A 27,515-nucleotide genomic window follows, 5' to 3' on the forward strand; every position below is an offset into this window, starting at 1 on the left:
ACTAAAGTCCAGCCTTTTGACTGTCCGAAAGTGTGTATCTCAAACGATTCTTCTGTAGCCATCGCAAAGTCTTTTAAGTTCTATAGATTTTGTTTAACAGTGTTTTAATTTGAAATTTGTACAAATCACTATTTCATTTTTAATAATTTACCGCTTTTTATACAACGGAAGTTAAACAAGTAACAAACTTTTAATCTTTATATCGATCTCTTCTATTCTTATCGGACAGACTTAAGCAAACTTCTATTTCCATGTCTTGACGCTGTAATCGTACTGAATTATATTTTTTATTTAATAAATGACGTATTTATACTCTTATCAAATACGGATTTGCCAGATTTTGTGGCAAGGGCCGTTAGACTGATTCTTAAGAACATCTACAGGTTCGTTTCTTATGGCTGACCACCACGCAAACTGCTGCCATGGAAACCCTATGTAGGGGAACTCTTCGACAAAGTGGAAAACCTGACATAGAAAAACTGTCAAAGAAAGAACTAAGCAGAGTTTGGGCAAGCTAAGCTGAAATGCTCATTCAGCCAGGAATCAGACGTGTATGTATTTTATCAGTCTCGGACTAGACTCGCTGAAATGTGAGTGATGTCGCAATTGACTCTGAAATGACTTTCAGACATTGATGATTTTCTGAAACCGATCAGGGATGCAATAAACATGCATGCCAAGACGAATAAAATCAATCAAAAAATATTATAAAGTTTTTTTAAAACCGTGCATTTCATTGAAATATGAATTTACAGCAATTCTCAAGCTTATCTCGCTCCGAGAACCTTTCCTGCTTCAAACCGAATTTTCTAGACAAATTTTTAAAATTTATAAATCTTGCAATCAAATCGTTGGAGCACCTGCCAAAAAAAATAAAAAAATCTATTTAATAATAGTTCTAAAAAGATCTTATTTTTGTAGAATCTAAACCAAATATCTAATGTCTTTCTGTAATTATTCACTTTTGAATCTCGCTTGGATACAGACTGACATAACACAAATTTGTAAGCACCACTTTTTTTGGTAATCAGTGGATTTAAAAAAACCGATATTTTCGGAGTTATTGCAAAACGGGGAAATGTACTCGATAGCTACACTTTCACTGACTTGTCAGTAAATAGAGGAGGTTATAAACATTCATTGTTGAGAACTTATTCGGCCAGGCTCTGCTCTCATTGTGCTAAGTAATAATTGATTGTATTTAACTTTGTTACGATAGCTATAGTTTCTTCTTAAACAAGAAGAGAGAATGTAGTACGAAAAACTGCAACCAGAGTTCGTACCTGTAGTAAGATGAAAGTTAGGTTAGTGTAGTGTTATAATGTATTTTGTGTAATATTATTATTTTTTTTGGATACATGCAAGTGTGTTTTAGCATGTAAAACTTTCACAATGTGTCCACTTCCTTTTGCGTGCCTAAGTCATCCACCATCAATCAGCACGAACTCGCAAAATCATTACTTCATATTATTTCTCAATAAAGTTTACACTTTATTTTACATTATCGCAGGTTAATGACGTCATCTATGAATGCTATACTCTTAAATTAGTTTTACCTGTAATATTCATTGCATCATAGATATCATAGTTGCACTTTACCAAAAAATAGTTGGTGTTGTAGTCAGTACACGAATTCGTACATCCTATCATTTCACGCTACAGTTTTGCGCTGCTTAATTTCTCCACGCTTCAAGAAACGATCTACTGCGAAGTGTCTTTATCGATTATCGAGGGTAATGAAATTCAATGTGCTTTAGACGGACTGACAAAATCACAGGACATGGACTACAGTAAGCCGTACACTGTAAACTTCCGATTTTAGCGAATAAAAGGTTGAGTTTTTAGATTTTAGCAGCACCTTTCATCACCGTAACCGGATGTTTAAATGAAAAATGACTATTCAATTTAATAGCAATCGTTTGATTGATTGATTTTTATTACTTTTATTTAGTGGCGTGTCAATGATTATTGATATTAGGAACCTTTAAATCCGAGGGGATTCGAACAAATAAACTCTCAACTCTCTTCCTTCCCAACGTCTACATTTCTTCCTACTTGCACTAACCGGAAATCACCATGGACTGCCTAAAACCATTTGTCTAAAGATTCCTAAACTAGTTCTTATCAAAATTTCCTAGTCTTATGAACGTTTGCCTCCTGACGAAGAGTTGACAAGGATATGTCCTCATTTTTTGCCTTACTACAGTAAGAAAATGGCGTCTTAAAAACGCTACCAGCTTCACGGCAAGTTCTTTTTTGTTGCGCATGACCTTACAGCTTGCCGTAAGGGCAACTTAACAACAAGTAATGGTCGCCCTGAAACTGGCATTCATTCTAAGGTCGTAAAACACCAGTAAAAGTCAAGGGACAAAAGAAAGGAATACTGTTTAGCATCTCTTCTGATTTCTGAAAAACAGGATCGATGATCGCTGAAGACATGCCTTAGAATTGTGAGACTACTCCAGAGAGATACTGGTTTCTTCATTTCTGTCTGGAATACTTAGTCTGCAAAAGAACACAAAAGTCACTTACGTACATCTGCTTTGTATCGGGTCTACTTTTTTTTATTTTAAAATCAACTTGTTCTGGAATTCCACGTACCGTAGCCATAATTTCTTGGAGACAAAACATTAGAAAACTCCAAAACACTTCTTCAGAAATACTTCAGAAAAAGCGGCGCAGATCTGTACCATCTGAAAATAAAGTTTCTTAAAAAAAAAAAGTAAATAAATATAAATTAGCTAAGTCCTCATTTTTCACTTTCAACAAATTTTTAGACTCATCAATTTTTTGTGTGAATATTCATTATTGATTCAAATTTATCTTTTTGTTTTTTGTTTTCGAAAAAAAGAATGGCTACCACTTCCTTCCTGTTTACAGAAATTTTTTAATTTTTGTTTTTCCTTACCACAGCGCCACACATGCGCACTTACGAACATACGTACTAACAGACGCACACACAGAACATAAGACACAGGGTGTGGATTTAGGGCGTGGCGCAATACGTGAATGTGTCAATTTTTATTTAATTTAATTTTTGCCTTTTGGTTCTTTTGATTTATCTTATTTTTTATTTTTGGTAGGAAACTAAAGCTTCTCTTTTTTAAAAATCATTTTACCAATAATTGATATGTAAATAAAATAAAAGAGATCAATAATAAAGAAAAAAATAAACTTACCAATCAGAAATGCCGTTATATGTAACTGGCCAATCAGGAAACATTACTGGCCAGTAAGAATTGCCGTACTACAAAAGGCAAGCTGTGAATGGGTATGCCAAGTTTGAGTGCAACACCACACCTTACACACGCGCGCACTTTACACACCAGTATATTAAGCTTAATTATTAAGTCTGCTTAATGTAGGAGGTAAGCACACACTGAGTAGTATGTAATTAGAGTATATATGTATATATACTTTCAACCTCACACCTTGTTGTTTAGTGTTGGAGCCAACTCACTAAGTTTTTTTAGCTCTCACCTTTTTTTGGCCCTACGTCCTACCGTAGTCCTAAGATCATCACCCAGTCTTCCTTGTTTTAAGCCTAATCATCCCTTAATCCCTAACACTTCCTTAGACCCACTTCTAACAAGAGCCAACCTTGCCTTAAAATTAGTTACGTCAGAGATTAGAAGATGTTTCAGGTTTATGATTAAAACACATCAAAATCCTTGCGGTTATTTCCGCTTTTGCGGTAATTTCCCATGTGGTATCTTTTAATTTTGTAGCAAGTGCATTAGTCTGTTGATCTGCTCTCATCAAACGTTCTATTTTTCATGATAATCTGCACTCAGAATTTTTGGGAGTATGGCCAAATTCCAGGATTCGATTGGTGAAGAGTTTACTAGAGAAAACTTCGAATATTTGCCTTTTTTGAGAAGTTTGGGTTTGTTGCTTACCTAAGCTCGGAGGGAGTCTGCCTTAGGACCACATCTAGCCTTAACAAATGGTCAGTTTAATACTAGGAGACCCAAAAAGATCAATTGTACATAGTTATCTTTAGTGAGCTGGATTTTTCTCACAATTGGCTAAATTTATAAATTCCACTCGTTAACCGAGCTCCTGAAAGATAACCTGCGTTGAAACGAAATCTATGTTTGAAGTAAGAGTTGTAAGAGCTAGAAATATTAATTAACTATATAAGAATCTTTCACTAACCAAAGTAATGAAAGAACAAGTAAAGTTGCACCATTTTTCAGTCTAGCGACGATAACACGTGAAGTCCCAAACGACGAGAGTCAAGCAAATCTGACTCACCTCCAGGAACTCCTGCAAAACTCGTTTGAGCAAATTAACTTGCGGACGATTGAGACCCTCTTTTCTGCCAGCTGTTTCTCTTCATAATCACTTCCTTACAGTACTTTAATTCCTGCAATTAGAGGAAATATTGTTGTCGTATCTGTTAAAAAAAATCTAACCTGATAGGTTACACACGTTTTCACTTTTAGGTTAGGTTTGGTGGGCGACTTTTAAGGTTTTCTGAACCTAACGAAGTCGTTTTTGGAAAGGCGGAAATAAAAAATACCGTAAACTTGATTGACTATCTCGTGTGGCGACTGCTTCTTAACTATAAAAATCCCACTTCCACTTTTAGTAGCAGGAAGTATCACTTCTTACAGCGGATTTTTCATTTTACTCAAGTTTTGTAGGAAATGGCTTTTACAACTACCTTTTTTTTTTTTAGCTGTTCTGTGGCTTCTCTCTAATGTAAACTTCAGTGCAATGTACAGTTTTACGAACTAATTAAATGTTCAAGTTAGACCCGAGAGATCGAAGTAGGAAACTATTATATGAGTATTGACTGGTGTGCAGAGAACTTGAAGACATCTACTTCCTGTGAATATTGCACTACTTCCTCTGACTAGGCACGGGAGAATTTAGAGGAAACTGCAGATTGATTGCAGTTCGGCTGGTGGAGTTATGGAGATATTCTTGAAGTCAAGTAGAGCGCAAGTCTTAGAGTGAACTGTGAGTAGTTTATGGGTGTAGTGAGGATGCAGGAAGCTTGGCGAATTACCGGTTACTGGGCCGGAAGTACTCTACTTGAGTGGCACGTTGGAGTGTTCAGCGGCCCCATTCCCCTTCTGCGATATGAACTTGACCTCCTCTGCACATTCCGGTCCTGATTCGGATGCTACGTAGTAGCTGTCTAGCTGACCTTGACTTGCTACCTCTTTACCTTTCCATCACAACTTTATAGCATCGTATTTTGGGCCAGGGGATCGCTCATCTTTTCCCCAGCAGTTTGGTGGAAGTATCGATTTCTAGTGGGCCATATGTCTGCATACTCAAGTCAACGAAAACTCAACAGATTCTGAAGCCAACAGTCTTGCCGTTTTCTTCTACTCCAAATGTTTATTCGGTAACGGGAAGTGGGCACTCGTGTGAGAAGTCGGTGCGATCGGATGCAGTTTAGTGGGTGCCCAATCGATCGATATTATATGAACATCAGAGTTGTAAGAAACTAAACGGGGTTTGAAATTGTATTCCCATTATTTACTTTATTGTAACTTCATTACTATACTTATTTCAAAAATGTTTAAAGAGGATTTTTTTACAACTATTTCTTTCTATTTTGTTTGGACTAAAAGTGACCAATTGGACTAATCGTGATTAATTCAGGGGAATCGGTAGCCTGAGAAAATCGATTTGTAACTCGATCAAACAGATCAATAATAGCAATGAATAATTTAGCAAAATTACGAAGTCTTATTGGTTAAAAAAAAAAAAAAAAAACACCCCCAAACCAAAAATGGAGATTTTGCGCAATGCAGATATTATTTAAGTGTAAACCTCCATTAGGGTTTGTTTTGAATGAAATGATTAGAATGTACAGGTTGTATGTGCTGCAGCCGATACTGCAGGTTAGTAATGCAACAAGTTTGCCCACATCTGCAGTCCTGCAGTTTGCACTGATCACAACTGTCACCACAAGTGCCCACGCATTTGCAATCTCCAAATCTCTGTTCTAGTCGTCCAGAATGAATATTCTGATATTGCTGGAATAAATCGATTAAAAAAAAGGTGATTTTATTTACTTTCTCTGTCTTCTAGTTTGCACAATTATAGTGATAATCGGAAATTTTTCTTATTAAATTTTTATCGATAAAGCCATAAGTTTTGTCATCCTCTGAAATCGAACAAAATTTTTTTGTTTTAAACCCGTCAATGTGTAGAACATGTGTTTGGTTTGTATTAGCTCAAAATTAGGTAATTCAGACTTGATTCCTTTTTCGGGTTATCCAGAAGGACAGTAGGGCTGACGAAAAGCGGCTAAAATCCCTCAACCGAAAGTAGCATTAAGGGAATTTTCTCTTTTATGGGACTACTCCTACAATGCTCACAAAATACTTTTTGCCCTCATTACATTCATTTACATGTAACACGTTTATTTTGACACATTTTTTCCATGAAAAGGGTATTTCTGTGGCAAAGGGGGGGTTGTTAAACGTTCCTCTAAAGGTTTACCACTCACATGGTTACATGGTTAAAAGTGTTGCCACAATTCCATATCGATTATCAATGATAATTTAATGACCAATTGCAATTATTAAAAAAAAAATGTATGTATAATGTACATACAATATATTATATAAAACGGCAGTTTTGATTGGTTTAAGTAGTTTATTAGAGAAATATGCGCCGCGCCACGTCCTCTCAAATACCCTGTGTTTTCTGTTTCAGTGCGGCGGATTCCATTGTCTTGGCACCACCATTGCTCTCCGCAAGAAGAAAGCAGCTGTGAGTTTCTTTCATTTTAATTTATTTTATTTTATTTTATTTTTTTTATATGATTTAAACAGGAAGTCTACTATTTACCAACCAGTAACATTCTAGCAAATAAATTTCAGAGGTCAATTGCTGCCAGCAATTTATACCAACATAATTGTAGTAGCTACGATAGTAATCATTGATTGGAGAAACATCGATAGTATTCATTGATTGTTGAAGCATCGATAGTAAACTTTGATTGATTCTTATTGGTAAATAGAGAGCTACCTGAACGTACATAGAAAGGCAAGAATGGCTCAAACGTTTAGTTTCTAACAAAATAATTTGGAATAATTACCTATATTTATTTTTTAATAGATTATTTTTAGAACAAGTACCAGCCTTAGTAAGCAGTGTTGGCAAGAACGTCCATACAAATTGTTGGGGGCCCCCCATAACTAATAACTACAAAAATTTAAAAGCATTTTAAAAGACGGAAATACATGCCTCAACTAGAAGTCTTGTGTTCTAAATAATATAAAGGAAATTTAAATGGGCATAGTTAAAAAAAAAAAAAAAAATTACCATACCGGAAGGTCCGCAGGAATTTGGTTTTACCTTTTGCGAGAATTTTTTTTTTGGAATATAGTTCTGTAGTCTTTTACAGAACTTCGTATGCACTAATCCAAAATTTTGGATTTGAATTAATTCATTTTTCTGGCATTCTGAACAGGAATGGAGGGTGGGGTAAAAATTTCATTTTTTCGGGGTAATCTTCTGTTTTATGATTTATTCTAAAGTTGGTAATAGTTAGATATGGTGACGGCCACGAGCCCCAATATCGATTGTCATGATTATCGAAATGCCGCTGCACATATTTAGTTCATTACACATTACATTTATTTGTTGCGATGAAGTGTGTACATTCCAAGGCCACATAGATTATAAATATTTATTACTAATTTATGTATATGAATTAAAGGCAAATTATTATTTTGGAACGAGAGAGGAATCATTTATTGGCAGTCGTACCGTAGATATTGGACCGATTTTTGGAGCACACAATTTATTTACAGCCATGACCCAGCGCTGGCGGAGAGGATGATGCTTGAAATATTTACAACTCGCCCTGCTGTGTCCAGAGCATACCAATATTTGACACAGACGTGTATGCTGTCACCAACATCTCTTATTCATGCCGCTGCGCTTGCTTTTTCAAAATTTTATACTTTCCCATACTTCATTGTTGGGTCTCCACCTGGAGAGATGAAATCTGGAGTGTTGGGGGGGGGGTCACTTGCACCATTTCCTGCCAGTTTTAATCTAAATTATCTGATGGGCAAACTAAGCTGATTTTTAAGTTAGTTACAAGTTTTTCTGCTAAGATTGAAAAACACCAATACCTTTGACAGTGAGCTTCTGCCATCTTCTTCAAACTTTCTGACAATCAAAACTTGAACGAAGCACCTTTCAGTTAGACTATTCTCCGAAACAGTTTATTAAAAAACTTTAAAAACGAGATGGAAACTTTTCAAATAAAGATGTTAGGATCGACATAAGGGGCAAAGAAAAGTGATAGCTTTGGGGAAAGGAAATCCACTTTCTCCTGAGGGAAACGCGTATGAGGACACAACATGGCCGGAATCACTACTTGAAATAAATTGGTAACTTCACAAGACCAGCTTTTTCCACCGGAAATGGCTTCAACATGTGTTCTTCTTACTTAAAAATAGATGGCTTAAACTTTTGAATTTATATATGATAAAGATCTAAGTTTTATTAAACCTTTGGGGCGAGGAATCGATTTATTGGCAGTTATGAGGAAATGTGAACTCCGTACTTCCCGGCTTTGCAGGCGAGTCCTCCTTCTGGCCACATCCTCTTCCGCTCTGAATATAATTAATGGCAGGTCCTCATCTCCAACAGTGAAGATACAAACATCACTAGAAGACAATTTTTCAAACTTGGATTTGTCAATAAAAGTGGCAGCTGTATGTTATTCAGAGATCTTCAGAGAAAGTATTGAAGAGAAGCACTGGGTGCGAGAAATGGGCAATAGTTTTGTTCCAGTTACGTCACCAGGTTCATGTTCATCAGCAGGTGTTATTAAAGATAAAAGAAAGTTATAAAACTTAAAACATTTACTTGAAACTTAAAATAAAAAGTCCGCGCCAAAGTCAGTGTGACTTTGATACAACTCGGCCAATGAGTTTCTTTCCAGTTGCATGTTCTTTTGTAGTTAGTTGAGGGAATACCGCTTTTATCTCACAGTCATCAGAAGAATGCCCACGCTATGCTTTTGGCCAATCGGTCAGTTCCCTCTTGCGTTGGGTATAACTCGTTTAATGGAAATCTTACAAGGGGAAAAGCCTCATAAAGTAGGAAATGTGGGTAGTGAAAGCACGTGCAGGTCAGAAATGGGGTCCCTTCCCGTCGGGAATCCAAAAAAACTGTCAAAGAGCGATCCTCTATATTAAGTAGCCCCAGCAAGGTAACGTGAACATGTAAAAATGTGCCGTTCAACTTCTTATGATGCGCCTAGGATGTCCATCTAATCGATAAAAACTTTAATTTCTGATTGTCCAATGCAGTATTATGTAGTATCTCTATGTTAGCGAAAGCAATTGCGTTTTCAATCGTCCACCTGTGAGTGGATCGTCGTCAAAAGAAGTAAGTACTACCAGGTTCAAAGTATAGCCGCCCATTTCTTCATTGTTGCGAATGAAGAAGCAAAACTCCTTATAAACATGGACTACGCCATTTTTAAATGTATTTCGTGAAAATACAATGTCCAAAACTATGAATTTCAGTATATCGATTCTAATGAAATACACGCACAACAGTCTACTTTCATTTCCATATAAAGAAAGCTGTTCGATTGATCATATTCACATTGACGACCATTATACGAACAGGGAAGGGTTTCGAAACTTGCATTTCATGTGAAAACTCTTAATCAATGTATTAAGAAAAGCTTAAGATTTTCCATGAACAGTTTCCTTTGCTATTTTGGGAAAGTTTGACCGTCGCCATATTTGCACTTACAACAGTAAGTTAACGACCAGCTAGCTGGGAGGTTAGATAAATGGTAATGAGGATGAGTTAGCGATAAACTCGGCCAGATAGACCTTAGGGAGTCAGCTACACTGTCAGATCGATATCTACTCCCCGAGTATACAGGCACACAACAAATCTAATTATTACACGTATCGGCTGTTTAGACAAGACTCAGTGTGTGTGTTAGTTACACAGCTTTATGTGCTCCCCGCAATGAGCCTGCCAGCTGTTTCCGCAGAATTTTATTTTCACCGCCAAGCCTCCCCAGCGAAACTTCCTTTTGGGATGTTTGGTCCAGTAAATGTTTGATAGTTTCACTGATTAAGATAAAAATCCTGCACCAATCACCATCATTCCCCTTACTACAGTAAGTTATCACAAGTTTAGGTGACGTGTTTGCTTCAATAACATTGCAGAAAATTAGTTATTTAAGTGTGGAAAGTAGTACTTTTCCTTACGCGAGGCAGGGTTTGCACGCACGAGCGAGCGAAGCGAGGCGAGTGCAAGTGCAAATTGCCGATCTTTTACAAAATACTTTACACTCGAGTTAAATATTATATTTTTTCTGCAACCATAATTAGATATTTGATTAGACATTTTTAATTATAACAGTTAAAAAGATTATAGTGTTACCTTATAGAAATTTAAAACGGATTCTAGTGATTCCTGTTTAGAAAACACTCCTCCATTTTTAATTTTTTTAGTAAAAAGTATTTTACTTATCCCATAATACACTGTGTAAAATAGTTTATGTTTATTTTCAGTATAAAATAAAATAATATGTACTACAAAAACAGCAGTATATGTTCTATTAAGGCAGTGGTTCTTAACCGGTGTTCCGCGGAACACTGGTGTTCCGCGAATATGGTCCAAGTGTTCCGCGAAATTTCAATTTTAAATGTATTGAAATTTAGAAACTTAGGAAAGATACGAAAACAAAAAATTGTTCCTTTTTTTTTAATTTTAAGTTCTTGCTAAATACAGAATTTCAAATTATTTAATGTTAGTGTTCCGCGAGAAAAATATACACATATAATTGTGTTCCGCGTCTATGAAAAGGTTAAGAACCACTGATACAAGAGGTTTAAATTTTTTTGGTTCATAAAATTCTGTTAAATTATGGCCGTTCTATATCTTCCACTGTGAACCACGTATTGGTATGGAATTTTGTTCTCTTATACACATTGTTTCTCTAAATTATAAACTATAGTTATTTTGTGCACAGATCTAAAAAGGTAGAAGATATAAAGGGTTCAAAATTTTTTGGGTCATGAAATTCTGTAAAATTATGGCCGTTCTATATCTCCCACTGTGAACCACGTATTGGTAGGGAATTTTGTACTCTTATACACATTGTTTCTCTAAATTATAAACTATAGTTATTTTGTGCACAGATCTAAAAAGGTAGAAGATATAAAGGGTTGAAAATTTATTGGGTCATGAAATTCTGTAAAATTATGGCCGTTCTGTATCTCCCACTGTGAACCACGTATTGGTATGGAATTTTGTTCTCTTGTACACTACGTTTTTCTTAATTATAAACTATAGTTATTTTGTGCACAGACCGAAAAAGGTAGAAGATATAAAGGGTTCAAAAATTTTTGGGTCATGAAATTCTGTAAAATTATGGCCGTTCTATATCTCCCACTGTGAACCACGTATTGGTATGGAATTTTGTTCGCTTATACACATTGTTTTTCTCAATTATAAACTATAGTTATTATGTGCACAGATCTAATAAGGTAGAAGATATAAAGGGTTGAAAAATTTTTGGGTCATGAAATTCTGTAAAATTAGGGCCGTTTTATATCTCCCACTGTGAACCACGTATTTATTGGTATGGAATTTTGTTTTCTTATACACTTTGTTTTTCTCAATTATAAACTATAGTTATTATGTGCACAGATCTAATAAGGTAGAAGATATAAAGGGTTGAAAAATTTTTGGGTCATGAAATTCTGTAAAATTATGGCCGTTCTATATCTCCCACAGTGAACCACGTATTGGTATGGAATTTTGTTCTCTTGTACAGTTTGTTTTTCTCAATTATAAACTATAGTTATTATGTGCACAGATCTAATAATGTAGAAGATATAAAGGGTTGAAAAATTTTTGGGTCATGAAATTCTGTAAAATTATGGCCGTTTTATATCTCCCACTGAGAACCAAGTATTGATATGGAATTTTGTTCGCTTATACACTTTTTTTTCTCAATTATAAACTATAGTTATTATGTGCACAGATTTAATAAGGTAGAAGATATAAAGGGTTGAAAAATTTTTGGGTCATGAAATTCTGTAAAATTATGGCCGTTCTATATCTCCCACTTTGAAGCACGTATTGGTATGGAATTTTATTTTCTTATACACTTTGTTTTTCTCAATTATAAACTATAGTTATTATGTGCACAGATCTAATAAGGTAGAAGATAGAAAGGGTTGAAAAATTTTTGGGTCATGAAATTCTGTAAAATTATGGCCGTCCTATATCTTCCACTGTGAACCACGTATTGGTATGGAATTTTGTTCGCTTATACACTTTGTTTTTCTCAATTATAAACTATAGTTATTATGTGCACAGATCTAATAAGGTAGAAGATATAAAGGGTTGAAAAATTTTTGGGTCATGAAATTCTGTAAAATTATGGCCGTTCTATATCTCCCACTGTGAACCACGTATTGGTATGGAATTTTGTTTTCTTATACAGTTTGTTTTTCTCAATTATAAACTATAGTTATTATGTGCACAGATCTAATAAGGTAGAAGATATAAATGGTTGAAAAATTTTTGGGTCATGAAATTCTGTAAAATTATGGCCGTTTTATATCTCCCACTGAGAACCAAGTATTGATATGGAATTTTGTTCTCTTGTACACTTTGTTTTTCTCAATTATAAACTATAGTTAATATGTGCATAGATCTAATAAGGTAGAAGATATAAAGGGTTGAAAAATTTTTGGGTCATGAAATTCTGTAAAATTATGGCCGTTCTATATCTCCCACTGTGAACCACGTATTGGTATGGAATTTTGTTTGCTTATACACATTGTTTTTCTCAATTATAAGCTATAGTTATTATGTGCACAGATCTAATAAGGTAGAAGATATAAAGGGTTGAAAAATTTTTGGGTCATGAAATTCTGTAAAATTATGGCCGTTCTATATCTCCCACTGAGAACCACGTATTGATATGGAATTTTGTTCTCTTGTACACTTTGTTTTTCTCAATTCTAAACTATATTTATTATGTGCACAGATTTAATAAGGTAGAAGATATAAAGGGTTGAAAAATTTTTGGGTCATGAAATTCTGTAAAATTATGGCCGTTCTATATCTCCCACTTTGAAGCACGTATTGGTATGGAATTTTGTTTTCTTATACACTTTGTTTTTCTCAATTATAAACTATAGTTATTATGTGCACAGATCTAATAAGGTAGAAGATAGAAAGGGTTGAAAAATTTTTGGGTCATGAAATTCTGTAAAATTATGGCCGTTCTATATCTCCCACTGTGAACCACGTATTGGTATGGAATTTTGTTCTCTTGAACACTTTGTTTTTCTCACTTATAAACTATAGTTATTATGTGCACAGATCTAATAAGGTAGAAGATATAAAGGGTTGAAAAATTTTTGGGTCATGAAATTCTGTAAAATTATGGCCGTTCTATATCTCCCACTGTGAACCACGTATTGGTATGGAATTTTGTTCTCTTATACACTTCGTTTTTCTCAATTAAAAACTATAGTTATTATGTGCACAGATCTAATATGGTAGAAGATATAAAGGGTTGAAAAATTTTTGGGTCATGAAATTCTGTAAAATTATGGCCGTTCTATATCTCCCACTTTGAAGCACGTATTGGTATGGAATTTTGTTTTCTTATACACTTTGTTTTTCTCAATTAGAAATTATAGTTATTTTGTGCACAGATCTATAATTTTAGAAGATGTAAAGGGTTGAAAATTTTTTGGGTCATGAAATTCTGTAAAATTGTAGCCGTTCTATATCTCCCACTATGAACCACGTATTGATATGGAATTTTGTTCTCTTATACACATTGTTTTTCTCAATTCTAAACTATATTTATTATGTGCACAGATCTAATAAGGTAGAAGATATAAAGGGTTGAAAAATTTTTGGGTCATGAAATTCTGTAAAATTATGGCCGTTCTATATCTCCCACTGTGAACCACGTATTGGTATGGAATTTTGTTCTCTTGAACACTTTGTTTTTCTCACTTATAAACTATAGTTATTATGTGCACAGATCTAATAAGGTAGAAGATATAAAGGGTTGAAAAATTTTTGGGTCATGAAATTCTGTAAAATTATGGCCGTTCTATATCTCCCACTGTGAACCACGTATTGGTATGGAATTTTGTTCTCTTATACACTTCGTTTTTCTCAATTAAAAACTATAGTTATTATGTGCACAGATCTAATAAGGTAGAAGATATAAAGGGTTGAAAAATTTTTGGGTCATGAAATTCTGTAAAATTATGGCCGTTTTATATCTCCCACTGTGAACCACGTATTGGTATGGAATTTTGTTTTCTTATACACTTTGTTTTTCTCAATTATAAACTATAGTTATTATGTGCACAGATCTAATAAGGTAGAAGATATAAAGGGTTGAAAAATTTTTGGGTCATGAAATTCTGTAAAATTATGGCCGTTCTATATCTCCCACTGAGAACCAAGTATTGATATGGAATTTTGTTCGCTTATACACTTTGTTTTTCTCAATTATAAACTATAGTTATTATGTGCACAGATTTAATAAGGTAGAAGATATAAAAGGTTGAAAAATTTTTGGGTCATGAAATTCTGTAAAATTATGGCCGTTCTGTATCTCCCACTTTGAAGCACGTATTGGTATGGAATTTTGTTTTCTTATACACTTTGTTTTTCTCAATTATAAACTATAGTTATTATGTGCGCAGATCTAATAAGGTAGAAGATATAAAGGGTTGAAAAATTTTTAGGTCATGAAATTCTGTAAAATTATGGCCGTTCTATATCTCCCACTGTGAACCACGTATTGGTATGGAATTTTGTTCCCTTGTACACTTTGTTTTTCTCAATTATAAACTATAGTTATTATGTGCACAGATCTAATAAGGTAGAAGATATAAAGGGTTGAAAAATTTTTGGGTCATGAAATTCTGTAAAATTATGGCCGTTCTATATCTCCCACTGTGAACCACGTATTGGTATGGAATTTTGTTCTCTTGTACAGTTTGTTTTTCTCAATTATAAACTATAGTTATTATGTGCACAGATCTAATAAGGTAGAAGATATAAATGGTTGAAAAATTTTTGGGTCATGAAATTCTGTAAAATTATGGCCGTTCTATATCTCCAACTGTGAACCACGTATTAGTATGGAATTTTGTTTTCTTATACAGTTTGTTTTTCTCAATTATAAACTATAGTTATTATGTGCACAGATCTAATAAGGTAGAAGATATAAAGGGTTGAAAAATATTTGGGTCATGTAATTCTGTAAAATTATGGCCGTTCTATATCTCCCACTGTGAACCACGTATTGGTATGGAATTTTGTTTTCTTATACAGTTTGTTTTTCTCAATTATAAACTACAGTTATTATGTGCACAGATCTAATAAGGTAGAAGATATAAAGGGTTGAAAAATTTTTGGGTCATGAAATTCTGTAAAATTATGGCCGTTTTATATCTCCCACTGAGAACCACGTATTGATATGGAATTTTGTTCTCTTGTACAGTTTGTTTTTCTCAATTATAAACTATAGTTATTATGTGCACAGATCTAATAAGGTAGAAGATATAAAGGGTTGAAAAATTTTTGGGTCATGAAATTCTGTAAAATTATGGCCGTTCTACATCTCCCACTGTGAACCACGTATTGGTATGGAATTTTGTTCTCTAATACACATTGTTTTTCTCAATTATAAGCTATAGTTATTTTGTGCACAAAATACCGAATTTCAAATTATTTAATGTTAGTGTTCCGCGAGAAAAATATATACATATAGTGTTCCGTGTCTATGAAAAGGTTAAGAACCACTGTATTATGGGATTAATTACAAGTTAATAATAGGAATACTTTTATGAGAAATTTGAGCTTGATGTTTTTTTTATAATTTCGTTTGTATTTGGTCGTATAAATGATAATGCTACTCTCATATCGTCTTCTACATTTATTATATAATTTTAATTGTATGCATTTCTAAAATTTGGTGGCACACTTCAAAACTTTCGCAGCACCAGTGGTTGAGAATCACTGCCTTAGGAAACCGGTTATTAAAAATAAATGAATTACTCTGACTTCAGTTTTTGAATCGTGCGCCATGCCTTGCAGTGTTGCAACTGTAGACCGCCTAAGTCCGGTAGTCTGTACGAAATTGCTACCGTGCCATAATGCAGTGTGTACACTGCAGAGGTAGTAGTAAAAAATAAAGAATATATTCCTCCTTTATTTTGGATGCATCGCTGCCGGTAAGGAATGTAAAAAAAAAAAAAAAACTCGGATCGAAATCGTTATTAGTAAAAATATATATCGACTATAGGTGCTATTTACACAATTTTTAATTATCGAAGTTTTAGAATACTCTGGTTCTTTTTTAAGAAAACACGAGCGTAAATATGAATACAGATCATTGTATGAATATGTAACATAGCAGGTGAGAAAAGGATAATTTTCCGTTATGCAGGAAAAGCAATATTTTGGTTTCCTTTTCTTTATGAGGGGGGTGCAAACAAAAAAACATTCGTGGTACCAAATTGAAAAAGCAATAAACTTAAGATTTATATCTCTGTCAGGTATAAATAGATTGAATTTCTTGAAAATGCCATTAATATTAAAACAGCTGTTTTCAATTGGAGAGAGAGATATTTGTATGTACAAAGTTGGCTGAACTGTACAGCAAAAAATACGTCATTCTCAGAAGTTCTACCTGTGGACTGGAAATGATTAACCCCTTAATATCGACTGAACACTGACCTAACTGAGATAACCTTTTTTTTTATTCTACACAATTACAAGTTTTATTTGTAATTCCATCATTCAGTTCGTAGAAACTAAATATTGATTATATGTGATGGTAACTGGGTCTTGATTGTGACTGTCAGCCTTCTTCTATCTTCAAGGTGAGCGGGCATTTTTTTTTTTAGCCATTCTTTATGTAAAAGTACCAAGTTTAACGAAAATTAACCTTACTTAAGAAAAAGTCGAGGGTGTCTTTGCTCCAGATTTTCGAAATCAAATTCTATTTTTATTTTGAGTTGTTTAAAGTAAGAGATTGAAGTGAAATTAAAATTTGTGTACGATAAAAACCTCGTCACTCCATTAGTCCCACAATTCCTTTGCACTTCCCTTTAAAATGGTTGCCACTATTGTAACTTATACAATAAAAAAACCCTTTTACCAAATTTAAGAGTGCAGTTGAAAAAAGTACAAAATAAAAATAAAAATAATGAAACAAATAATACTGAAGGCTGTGGCAAAGAAAAAAAAAAATGGCTTGAAGTAAGACTCTGTAAATAATGAATAAGGTTTATGACAGGTGGCCAAAAAAAAAGAAGTGGAAGCCATGACGACGCCTAAAACAGGAAGAAGAAGTAGAAGCCACGGGGACTTCAGCTCTCACTTACATAAACCATATAATACATTCAGAGCACTCCAAACAGTACTTCAGAACTGGGGGCTTGAAGGCACTTTGGACAGTACACAGCTCGCTGTAGATAAAAGTTTTCCCCACTTTTATTTTCACTTGATGTAAGTAAAAGCGGAAGTAGTGACGTATGTGTCAAATTTTTATAAAACCGGAAATATGTTTTGATATCACTATTATGTGTAAACCTCATTTTTTTGGTGTTTTTATTTATATTTGTTTTGTGCGCGTTCGTTTGTTTTGTAGTGAAACTTTATTCCAATTAGGTACAATGAACAATCCCGTACATTGTGAACTACAAACAACCAACTATTAATTATTAAACTTCAATTAGAGACGAAAGTACAAATGAAAAGCCTGTTCCAATTTATCTTTGAATTTTAAATAAACCACAAACTGGATAAAATGATACGCAATTTAAGTGTAAAGTTTAGTCACTCAAAAAACCAAAACAAAGTCTGCTGTGAAAAGTTACACCAGTTCCGTTATTGCGTAATTTGACTTCCTTGGAACTCTGAGTGTTTGAACTGAAAAGGAATATAGTTGACGTCAACATTATGGTAAGTTTACTTTAATAAAAATGAAAGCATGGCGTTTACCAAAAATCAATATTTGCTGAGAAAAGGGTTCAAATCGAAGGGCTACGTCATGTCAAAGTCCTTTGATGACCACCTACCTAGAAAACTTCAACAGCTTTTCTGTACAGACGCACTTCCGCTAGACCTGCATTGTGTATCCAGCATTCTGATGCAATATTTACGTCTATTAAAAGCGAACAAGGTACGAAAAGTTCAATGGATCTTATCTTACCGCTCTAGAGTGAAATGTCTTAATTAAAAGTGCAAAACTGGCGCATTTAAGTGATACTACCGGCAGGCTGTTTGTCTTCAGAATTCTAACTTCACCTAAATATTGATCGCCATTATTGAATGATAAGATAAAAATTTATTTCACGTACAAAATATATACATATGTATATACGAGTACATACATTGGAGTTGACAGACATAAATTGTACAAACAAATGAAATGAAATTATATGTTTGTAAGACGGTTTTCAAAAACAGATTTTATTATTCTGTAAAGAATAATTAAATTACTAGTTTATATTTCACCGTCGTTAAACACTCTATGTAACGTAAACACTCTAAAGTGACGCTAACCTTCCCAGACTATTACCTAACATTCAGGTTGTGTCGCGTTGTCGTCAGCACCCTCCGATGGAACTTTTACATATACTAAGGGGAAAACAATGAATAACCCCCAGGTTATAAGAAAGATTTCATTTCAGGGAGTCCCTAACTCTTCTGTGCGTGTGCACCGTGTCCAAACTATAGTCCCCTATTCGTCTGCAGAGGTGGTTATGACTTGATTCACACTTACTGAAAAAAACCAGTAGCGAGGTACTTATTGAATGATGTTGGATCTAAGTAAATATACACTTAAGAGGAAAATCTACATCCTATCATCTTCCAGCAAGGATCCTTATTCGAATTCGGCCGGAAATATCTTTCAAATGGTTGAAAGAAATGCTTTACGGTTGTAGGATATTGATCATTAAGTTAACGGAAATGCCCTTCACTGGGGAAGAAAATGAGTGATTACCCTGATTTTTTGGTTTCGAGCCAGAGTTCCGTAGACATCATTTTTCAGAAACCATATTTCTGTTTCGAGACTTCTCGAAATGTGTATTTATAGTGAAAGCTTAGTAAATTAATCAATTTTCATTCGATCTTGAGTAAGGACAAAATAATTATGTAGATAAATGTAGGATCCAAGGTTTTACAGTAGTTACAGTCAGTGGGCTGCACGATTTTGGTGCAGTCTGGTGTGTAAAACGTTGGGGGCCAACGTTAGTGAACTGGTGCCGAGCGCCCCACCTACACACTACGACCTTCCGCCCCTCCAAAGCGCAGTCGGTGATATTTCCCTGGTTAAATCTCCGCCAACACATCCACCACTAATCCGAGTTACAAAAGGTGGTGTTCTTTGAACTTTCCCAAACTTCTTTAAGCCGCGTTTACAAGATGAAAATGAATGAAAGTTTCCACCTGGACTTTGACCCAAGGGTTCTCGACTTGATATCAACAAAGTTAAGCACGCCCGGAACTAAAGTTTCGACAGATATTGGCAGACGGACGGACAGATCAGGCCGGAAGTTTCTCTTAATGTAATAATAATTTCTCACACCGTTTTTTTTTCTTTTTTTCTTTGAGAAATTGCGCAATGACGTAACGATCTGATTGTAACACCTTTCTACAATTAGCGCAATCGCCCAGCTGTTTCATTATTTGAATTTCCATAGGAATATCGCTTTTAAGGTCCTCGGAGAGCAAAAACTACCTGATGAGTGAATAATTTGATAAATTTCTCTCTGTAACTCGTTAAAAAGAACAGATTTTAATGAAATTTGCACCTGTTTCAAACCGGATTCTCTTTCCAAACGATAAAACATGAATTTCCGGCGACAAATCTATTACCTAGTCTTTGAACCATCGCTGCTACCAGCAGGCTTTGTGGAAATTAATGGATTTTGTAGATAAAGTTAAACCCTTCACCCACACTGTATTTGTGTGTCTTCATCAGCTTCACTCAAAATGGTGCTGTATTCTGATAACTAATGAGATCACCTGTTAACGAATGTAATATCGTGTTTCAAGAATTCATTAAAAGGCCGTGTAGCCTGATTCTAACAACAAATTTATGCTAGTTAATCTTTTCTAAATTCGCCTAATGGCAGTTGGCCAACCTTCTTGAATATGATGTATACAAGAAGTTCAGAGGAAATCGAAAGAGACGTTTGCGAGAAAAATCTAGTTGGTAATACTGTATTTCCGCTTTATGAATTCCCAACTCTCTGTATCTCAGCAACACATTTAACTCTCCATTTAACGGAAATAATAAATTGAATCGTACAGTTTACTGTGGAAGTATTTTAGAGGTAAGTCCACCAACTCCCTTTCAGCAGAAGTACCCTATTCGTATTCGAAATGAAAATTGTCAACTGATGTGAGTAAAGAGTTGAAGAAAAACAGTTATAGCCATTTTGGAGGAAATTCCTGCTGGAAGTAGTCTCCCGGAAATAGAACATCTGGCTGCTAAGTTTCAGTCAGGTCCTTTGGCGGCACCCTATCGGAGTGTTCAAGTTTCGACTGCCTTCGATTTTTCGTTAAAATTTCTTCACAGAGAGACCGCGAACCACGGAAAAACCACCCGCCTTTCCAAGCCTATCATAATTACCAACGATATCTACAATGAAAGGAACGTTGAACATTATTTACGCCTTCGTTGGGAAAGCCTTGAACTGGAAGCACGACTCCATTCAATGGATTTTCCAGTCCGCATGGTTCCCTCTAAAATGGCTGCTACAATTTCCGTTGAACTCCGGCTTCTATTTACGCATCTGTAACTTCTATTTGAAGCTTAAGTACATAAAAAGTGCTTTTTGGCGGGTTCTGCCTTGAGTTAGATTTATTGCCGTGCTTTTTAAAACTGTCCGGTAGGACAGTTGTATAAGGGTTGATCGTCAAAAACTGCACGAAAAAGCGTAACGTTGAAAAACACCCAACTTTGACAATTGTTTACTATTTTTCTATAAAACATAAAATTCCCAAATTTTCTTTATAATATAGGACGAATGCTCCTTTGTAACTGTAATTTTTTTTAAAACAATCGGATGTAAAGCGCAATCACAGTCTTACACTTATTACCTTAATCGATTCAAATCATGAATGAAGCGCCATTCGAATAGAATTTTTGTACAGATTTTAGAAGACTCGACGTTGTGCCATTACTAATTTATACCTTTAACCGTTTAATAAACCCTTACTCGTATACTTAACTTTTTAAACTGTAAGTTTTTGCTACATATTTATTTGGTCTATCATCTGTTATTTGGCCTTAAAACAAAATAACGAAGACCACACAAACAGAAATATAGACGAACTGGAAGCCTATTCGGTATTTTTCAGAGATACTTTACCTTATATCACTAAAGCATTGTTATTTTTATCTGTTATAGAGCAAACTTTTCTCTATAATTCGGTAAACAATTCATTAAAATCCAAACAATAACAAGGAAGATATAGTGGTTTGAAATTTGAATGAGTAACAAAACCTATAAAATTTAACCTTCCATATCTCAATAACTATTATCACTAAAACATTGCTATTTATGTAAGTTATAGAGAATACTTTACAATTCGGAAGAGAATTCATTAAAATCGGAAGAATATAAAGGGAGATATAGAGGTTTGAAATTTGAACGAGTTACAAAACCTATAAAATTTTAATCAACCGTTACACTTAAATTTGTGTATTGATGAGGTGATATTTATTTTGGGGACAATTACTGACAGCTGGATATAACCCAGTCACCTCTATGACCTTCAAGAGTAATAAATGTACTGATAATACGTCACTGGACGGGAAACTGAATATTTGAAGAAAAAGGGTTGTTATTTTTGATAACCGCAAGATTAGCCTGCAGGCCTGAGAATTGCCGTGAGAATTGAAGATTTCCTTCTAGCAAAAGTCGAAGACTTGAGAAAAAAACAAAAAAAAACCTCCATTAGTTAACCATAAAGTAGGTTGGTAGCCCTGGCTGTTTGCCAAACCATCAGCGGCATAATAACGGCAATGAAATTCCCAACTTTCGAGAGAGGCGGCAAATTCTCCGTATCCTAAATCCAAACAAAATCCCTTCGTTACCCGCTAAGTACCTAACAAACTTTGTAGGCCGTTGTCTAAAGCGTCTTTGTTCACCTACCATAATTTTTATAATTGGCTTTTGTAATCTCTAACTTCCTGTTTGTAACCATTTTCATAATTTACCTTTTTAAAGGACTCTTTCCCTCTCTCTAACAATTATTTCCCCTACAATTTTAATTTATATAAAGTATAATTAAAAATTCGATTTCAAATTTCGATTTCCCTCTATGAATGAGTTTTTTCTCTTTTTCTTCACAGACAGTTTTTAATAATAATAACAACAATAAGGGAAGGGATTAGCTATGAGGTTAGCATACTGGACTCCCACGCGGAGGTCCCGAGTTCGAATCCAGCTGCTGACCCTTAGATTTTCTCTTCCTAGGAGCTTCTTACAGCTCACTGTCCGGTGATGGACAGTGTTGTCTGTAACGAGAGAACACTGTCCGGAGGCCGGCAGTGCACTGGAAAAAGCTCCGGGCGCTAATGACCTCAGCTGTTGATGCGCCAAAAAAAAAAAAAGAAAAGATTAGCTGAGAGGTTAGTGAATACAGGATTCCAACGCGGAGATCACAGGTTCGAATCCAGCTGCTGACTCTTAGATTTTTTCTTCATAGAATTAAAATTAATAAAAACATAGATAAGGCTTATTTGTTAAAAAATATCATTTCATTGTAATGTGTTGTTTTACAAACCCAGCGCACAATTATAGTTAAGTTAATATGCTTTAAAAATTCGATAATTTTTGAAGGCCTTTGAAGAGTTAATGCCATGTAAGCATTTGGTTGGAGGAGGTGGAGTGACTGCCTGCACCAAGTTTTCCATGATTTCCAAAAATTAAAGAATAACCGTTAACCGGAAGTGGGATTGTATAGAAGAGCCTGATTGTTTGTCTTAAACAGTTTCCTGTAATTCGTTGGCGTTTTATTTGAACTAGTGCATATCATCGCTCTCTATTTTTTAGTAGAAGTTCTGAGTTTGAAGAAAAAGTACTAATTTGGAGTCACAGGAAGTCTTGCGAGTCACAGATTTCTGTTTTATTTTTCACGAAAATCGAGGTAATAATTTTCTCCAACATGGCGTGATAGTTGCACATATAGAGAGCTATCTGTTGAATACATGGTGAAGCAATAGTGGATATTATCACCTTGGATTTTATACTTTATTGCACACTTGTTTTTGTTATTTCTGGCCAGGTTACAGAGTTTCATCCACCACCAGAGAGGATGATGTAACGCTTCGAGAAGTGCTTGTCTAGGGAACAAGTTCCAAGCTAGGTTATAGACCATCCAATATCTGAAGATTGGTACACCAAGGGAAGCAGCTGCTCTCACTGGGCCTAAATTTCTCCCTTCCCTGAAGAGTTAGCAAGGACCAGTATTTGGAATTAGGTCTCTAGTCAGGGATGCTTGCTAACCCCAAGGATCGCTTGGGGTAGTCTGTCGTTCTTCAGCGGGCGAGCTATGTAGCTCTGTTAGCAAATACTTAGCGACCGTTCTTCCATCTACGGCACTTATGCAACACCTAAAGTGTCATTGCTGTACGTATATAAAAAGTAAAGTAAAGAAATCGCCAATTTTTTCAGGCGGACTTTACGTCCAACTACCGAATTAGGTGACGTAGACGGAGGCGACTAGCAAACATACTTTACTGTAAATTTCTCGTATTAACCATTAAATAAAATCCAAAGCCTAGACCCCAGGAATCGCACCCACTAAATCAACAATACATCTTAGCTTTTCAGGTCTCGCATCTAACCGTTCTACTGCTGTGACGCCTGCCATGGCCGTATATAATATTAGTTTACCACTTTACTGTATTAATAAGAATCTAACAGAAATACGAATCGAAGGAAATTAATAGGCCGGAAGAACCACTTTACACATCCGGTAGTTTTGAGTTTTTTGTTACTTTATTTTCGTAAACGGCTCTACTTAATTTTAAACGTCTAAGAATTGGAGCCTTTATTACCGTTAATGTACATCATAAGCATTTGTGGTACTGGGTTCGATTCCCGGTCTTTAGGGCTTGGATTTTATTTAATGGTTAATATGAGAAATTTATAGTAAAGTATGTTAGGTGGTTATAGGCTAGACCCGCAAAGCTAAGTGTATTGGGGTACTGGATTCGATTCCCGGTCTTTAGGCCTTGGATTTTATTTAATGGTTAATATAAGAAATAGTAAAGTACGTTTGCTAGTCGCCTCCGTCCACGACACCTAATTGGTAGTTGGACTTTAAGCCCCGCCTGAAAAACTAGGCGATTACTTTTTCTTTACTTTACTTTACATCATAAGCTGTAACTTTTAATTATTCTTTCAATTTTTTTTTTTTTTTTAAGCCTATTTGAAGAAATTTTTTCTAAAGCCAGCTAGATCCTCTAATTAGGCCTTCTAGTCCGAGACTTATAGATGGTAGGTCCTTCTTAGAAGATGGGCAATTTGACGCGATACAACACCCAGCAGTGTTGTAGCTCCCTTTGTGCAGGACTAACAATGGCCGAGTATATAGCTGGAACGAGGATACTGGCCCACAGATAATTGTTTCCTTTTGTAACGAAGAACAATGGCACGTCGATAGCTTCACAAGGGTCTCGTTTATTTTGTGTGAAATCGTTCGCTCCACTGAAATTGGAGTTCCCTCCACCAGAGAGACCTTCGGAATGAGCCTCCAGTTGGCCCGAATATATCTCACTCATGTCGGTCTCTCATACTCCTTCTGCGGACGTAATTTGATCTCTTTTTAAGAATAAGATAAGCAGCGGCACCCGTCAATTGTAAAAGTTTTTCTTTAAAAAAAAAAATGATTTACTAAACAAAAATTTTGTTTGAAGATCAGGAGGAAATGCGATCTTTATTCCTTTTCACTGGCTAGGAGCTCCGCCTCCAACAGCTACTAGTCTTTGAAGGCCGCACTGATAAGGCTTCTCGGTCGCGATAACTACACAGGACTAGGTGGGCCGAACGTTGTACTACCAGATAACGCTTGCCTCCTGAATGACTGGGCACCTTGCAGAAAAAGACCTTTACTTTCACTGCTAATTCTCGACGTGATCTCCAGAACAGCCCCGCACTTCCCGGTTATTTTTTTGGGAAAGCCGTGTGATTGGTCAGTAGCAGAAGTTTTTACTCGGTATCATGGAGGAGGAGTTAATTGGGGCCAAAATCTGTTTAGAGCAAGAGGGAGTATGGAGGAAAAAAAAAATAATGTAATTAAAAATTTTAGCGTGAGGTGGTAGACATTGACACATCCTGAGGAGGACAGGACCAGCACCACCTGGTGGGAGTCTGGCGAGATGAAAGAGATGAGGTCATTGTACACACGCTGTAGTAGTGCTAGCTGGCCGTAGTACGGGGGCGGCAGATTGGGCACATGGTGGGGTGGCGCGGCAGGTCTGCGCGCATCGTGGGGGCCTGTTATTGATCCCGGCGCTTCCCGGCTGACCTATAACCAGCCGCCTTCCAACTATCCGCCGCTTTCCTTATATCTCCTTCGGCTCTTATCTCCACGGCCCCCCCTCCATCCTCCTTCCATTCACCGCTTCTATCTGCATTCCCCTACCCGACTAGTCGCCCTGCTCCTAACATTAATGGCCATATTAACAGACAATAAAATAAACTTTTTTTTTTTATTCCCATCTCATTTTGGTGCATTTATGTAATTAAATATATAATTTTTTCCTTCTTGGAATTTTTACTAAAGTATCAATTGACTATGTAGAAGCAGGAAAACGATATACGAGTTTTAGAGGAACATTGAAATGACCGCTTTCCCAAAAAAATGGTTGAGAATTGTGCCACGGTTTATGTGATTTTCATCTGTTTTTAGTACAATAGACTGATTTTTGAGTGAATCTTGAAAAACTGTATTCTTCCAGCGTGGCTGATAGAGAGCACAAAGTCCCAGGGTGGGTGTAGAGATAAGGAGGAGGCAGCTACAGCGGGGGATCCTGCTCAGTACACGTGGTGGTCGTCTGGACTACCAGGAAGACTTCCAGAACGGCTAAAACAGATTTGATGAATCGTAAACTTGGCCTCTCCATCAGATCAGCTTCTCACCCTACCAATCTCTCCATAACCTCTTCTACAATCTTTTATTTACCCAGCACTCTAATTACGCTTCCAGTGATGTCCACGATCAATCAAGTGTAAACAAGATATCAAGTATCATGAAAGTTTGTCCAAAAACGGGGGGGGAAGTCAATTTGAAATTTCAGAACTATCAATTGGGAGAGCAAAAGGAATGACTGGAGAGAGTGATCAAATAAAGGATGGGTCAGAGGGACGCTAGCACCGCACAGAATAGCTTTTAAAATATGACAAACCAAATTTATTTTCATAATCACAAATATGCAAGACTTACATGTGTATACAGTACAAAAAAATGTAATGGTCATAACCAATAATAACACACCCGCACAAGAACAACTACACTTTTTCCACTGTAATGGCTGACGACTTGTTTCAAGAGCAAAGACACTAACGACGGCTTTATTATGACGCTATTTGACGCACTGGCCACTAGTGATGGGCTATTTGAGCTAGTTGTGTTAATATTATATTTATCAGAGCAATTGGAAATTAGGGATAGTACTTAATGTGTGTTAAAGAAAAATAGTTATAATATAACTATATTATATTATTATATAATATTGTTATATACTGGGAAAGCTAACTTTTAATGATAGATTTTAATAAATTGCGTGACATTTTTACTAATGCATAGGGTAAGTACAGAGACCGGAACCAGTGAACGAGTTGTTGGAATCGAATCCAACCCTGGAACTGATTCAAATCCAACGACTCCAAAGGCGGACTCGTTCTGCCCATCACTACTGGCCACAAAACTCCGCACACGCTGCAGTCCCCTCTCCTTGCTCATTTGCAGTTTTGCCAACAGGGAAAAATGACGCGCTGTTAGCGCCTACTGACAATTTTCAAACAAGGGGGGGCCGAACATATCACATAACGTTTAGGCTATTTCTTTATTTGTCTGGATGATTGTTGAATGATTTTTTACAGAACATTTAAACCTGAATTGGACCTAGGGAGAACGAATTAAGTTCGGAGGACAAATAAGACAAATAATTGTTAAAAAACTTTCTATTATTTAAGTTCATTGCGTTGCGTCATTCCAAATATTTATTTGTAAAGGAACAGTGTTCAACAAGATAAATTTTCGTTTGAGGCAAGTACGGCTATTGGATAGTGTAGAGAAATTTTCAGACTAATGTCGGAATTTTCTTAAAAACTGGGAAATTTACCGCATTTTCCCTTGATCACGTGATCACCCGTGCCCGGATGTATATGCGGTCGTAGTAAAATTATCCTTTATTTAAGAGGAAGTAACTACAATAGTATGAAAAAGTATATTACAAATATAAA

General features: G+C 35.6%; 1 protein-coding gene across 1 annotated transcript in view; it reads left to right on the plus strand.

Annotated features, from left to right (window-relative positions):
• Positions 1–27,515, plus strand: part of Nrx-1 (Neurexin 1) — an 88,596-nt gene that overhangs the window by 2,022 nt on the left and 59,059 nt on the right. Inside the window, exon 2 of the mRNA XM_074141483.1 lies at positions 6,685–6,741. Coding sequence (XP_073997584.1) covers positions 6,685–6,741 — 57 coding nt within the window. The remainder of the gene's footprint in view (positions 1–6,684; positions 6,742–27,515) is intronic.

The sequence above is a fragment of the Rhodnius prolixus genome, unplaced genomic scaffold, assembly GCF_049639745.1.
Source record: "Rhodnius prolixus isolate KJV_2025 unplaced genomic scaffold, Rpr scaffold_6, whole genome shotgun sequence".
NCBI lineage: Eukaryota > Metazoa > Arthropoda > Insecta > Hemiptera > Reduviidae > Rhodnius > Rhodnius prolixus.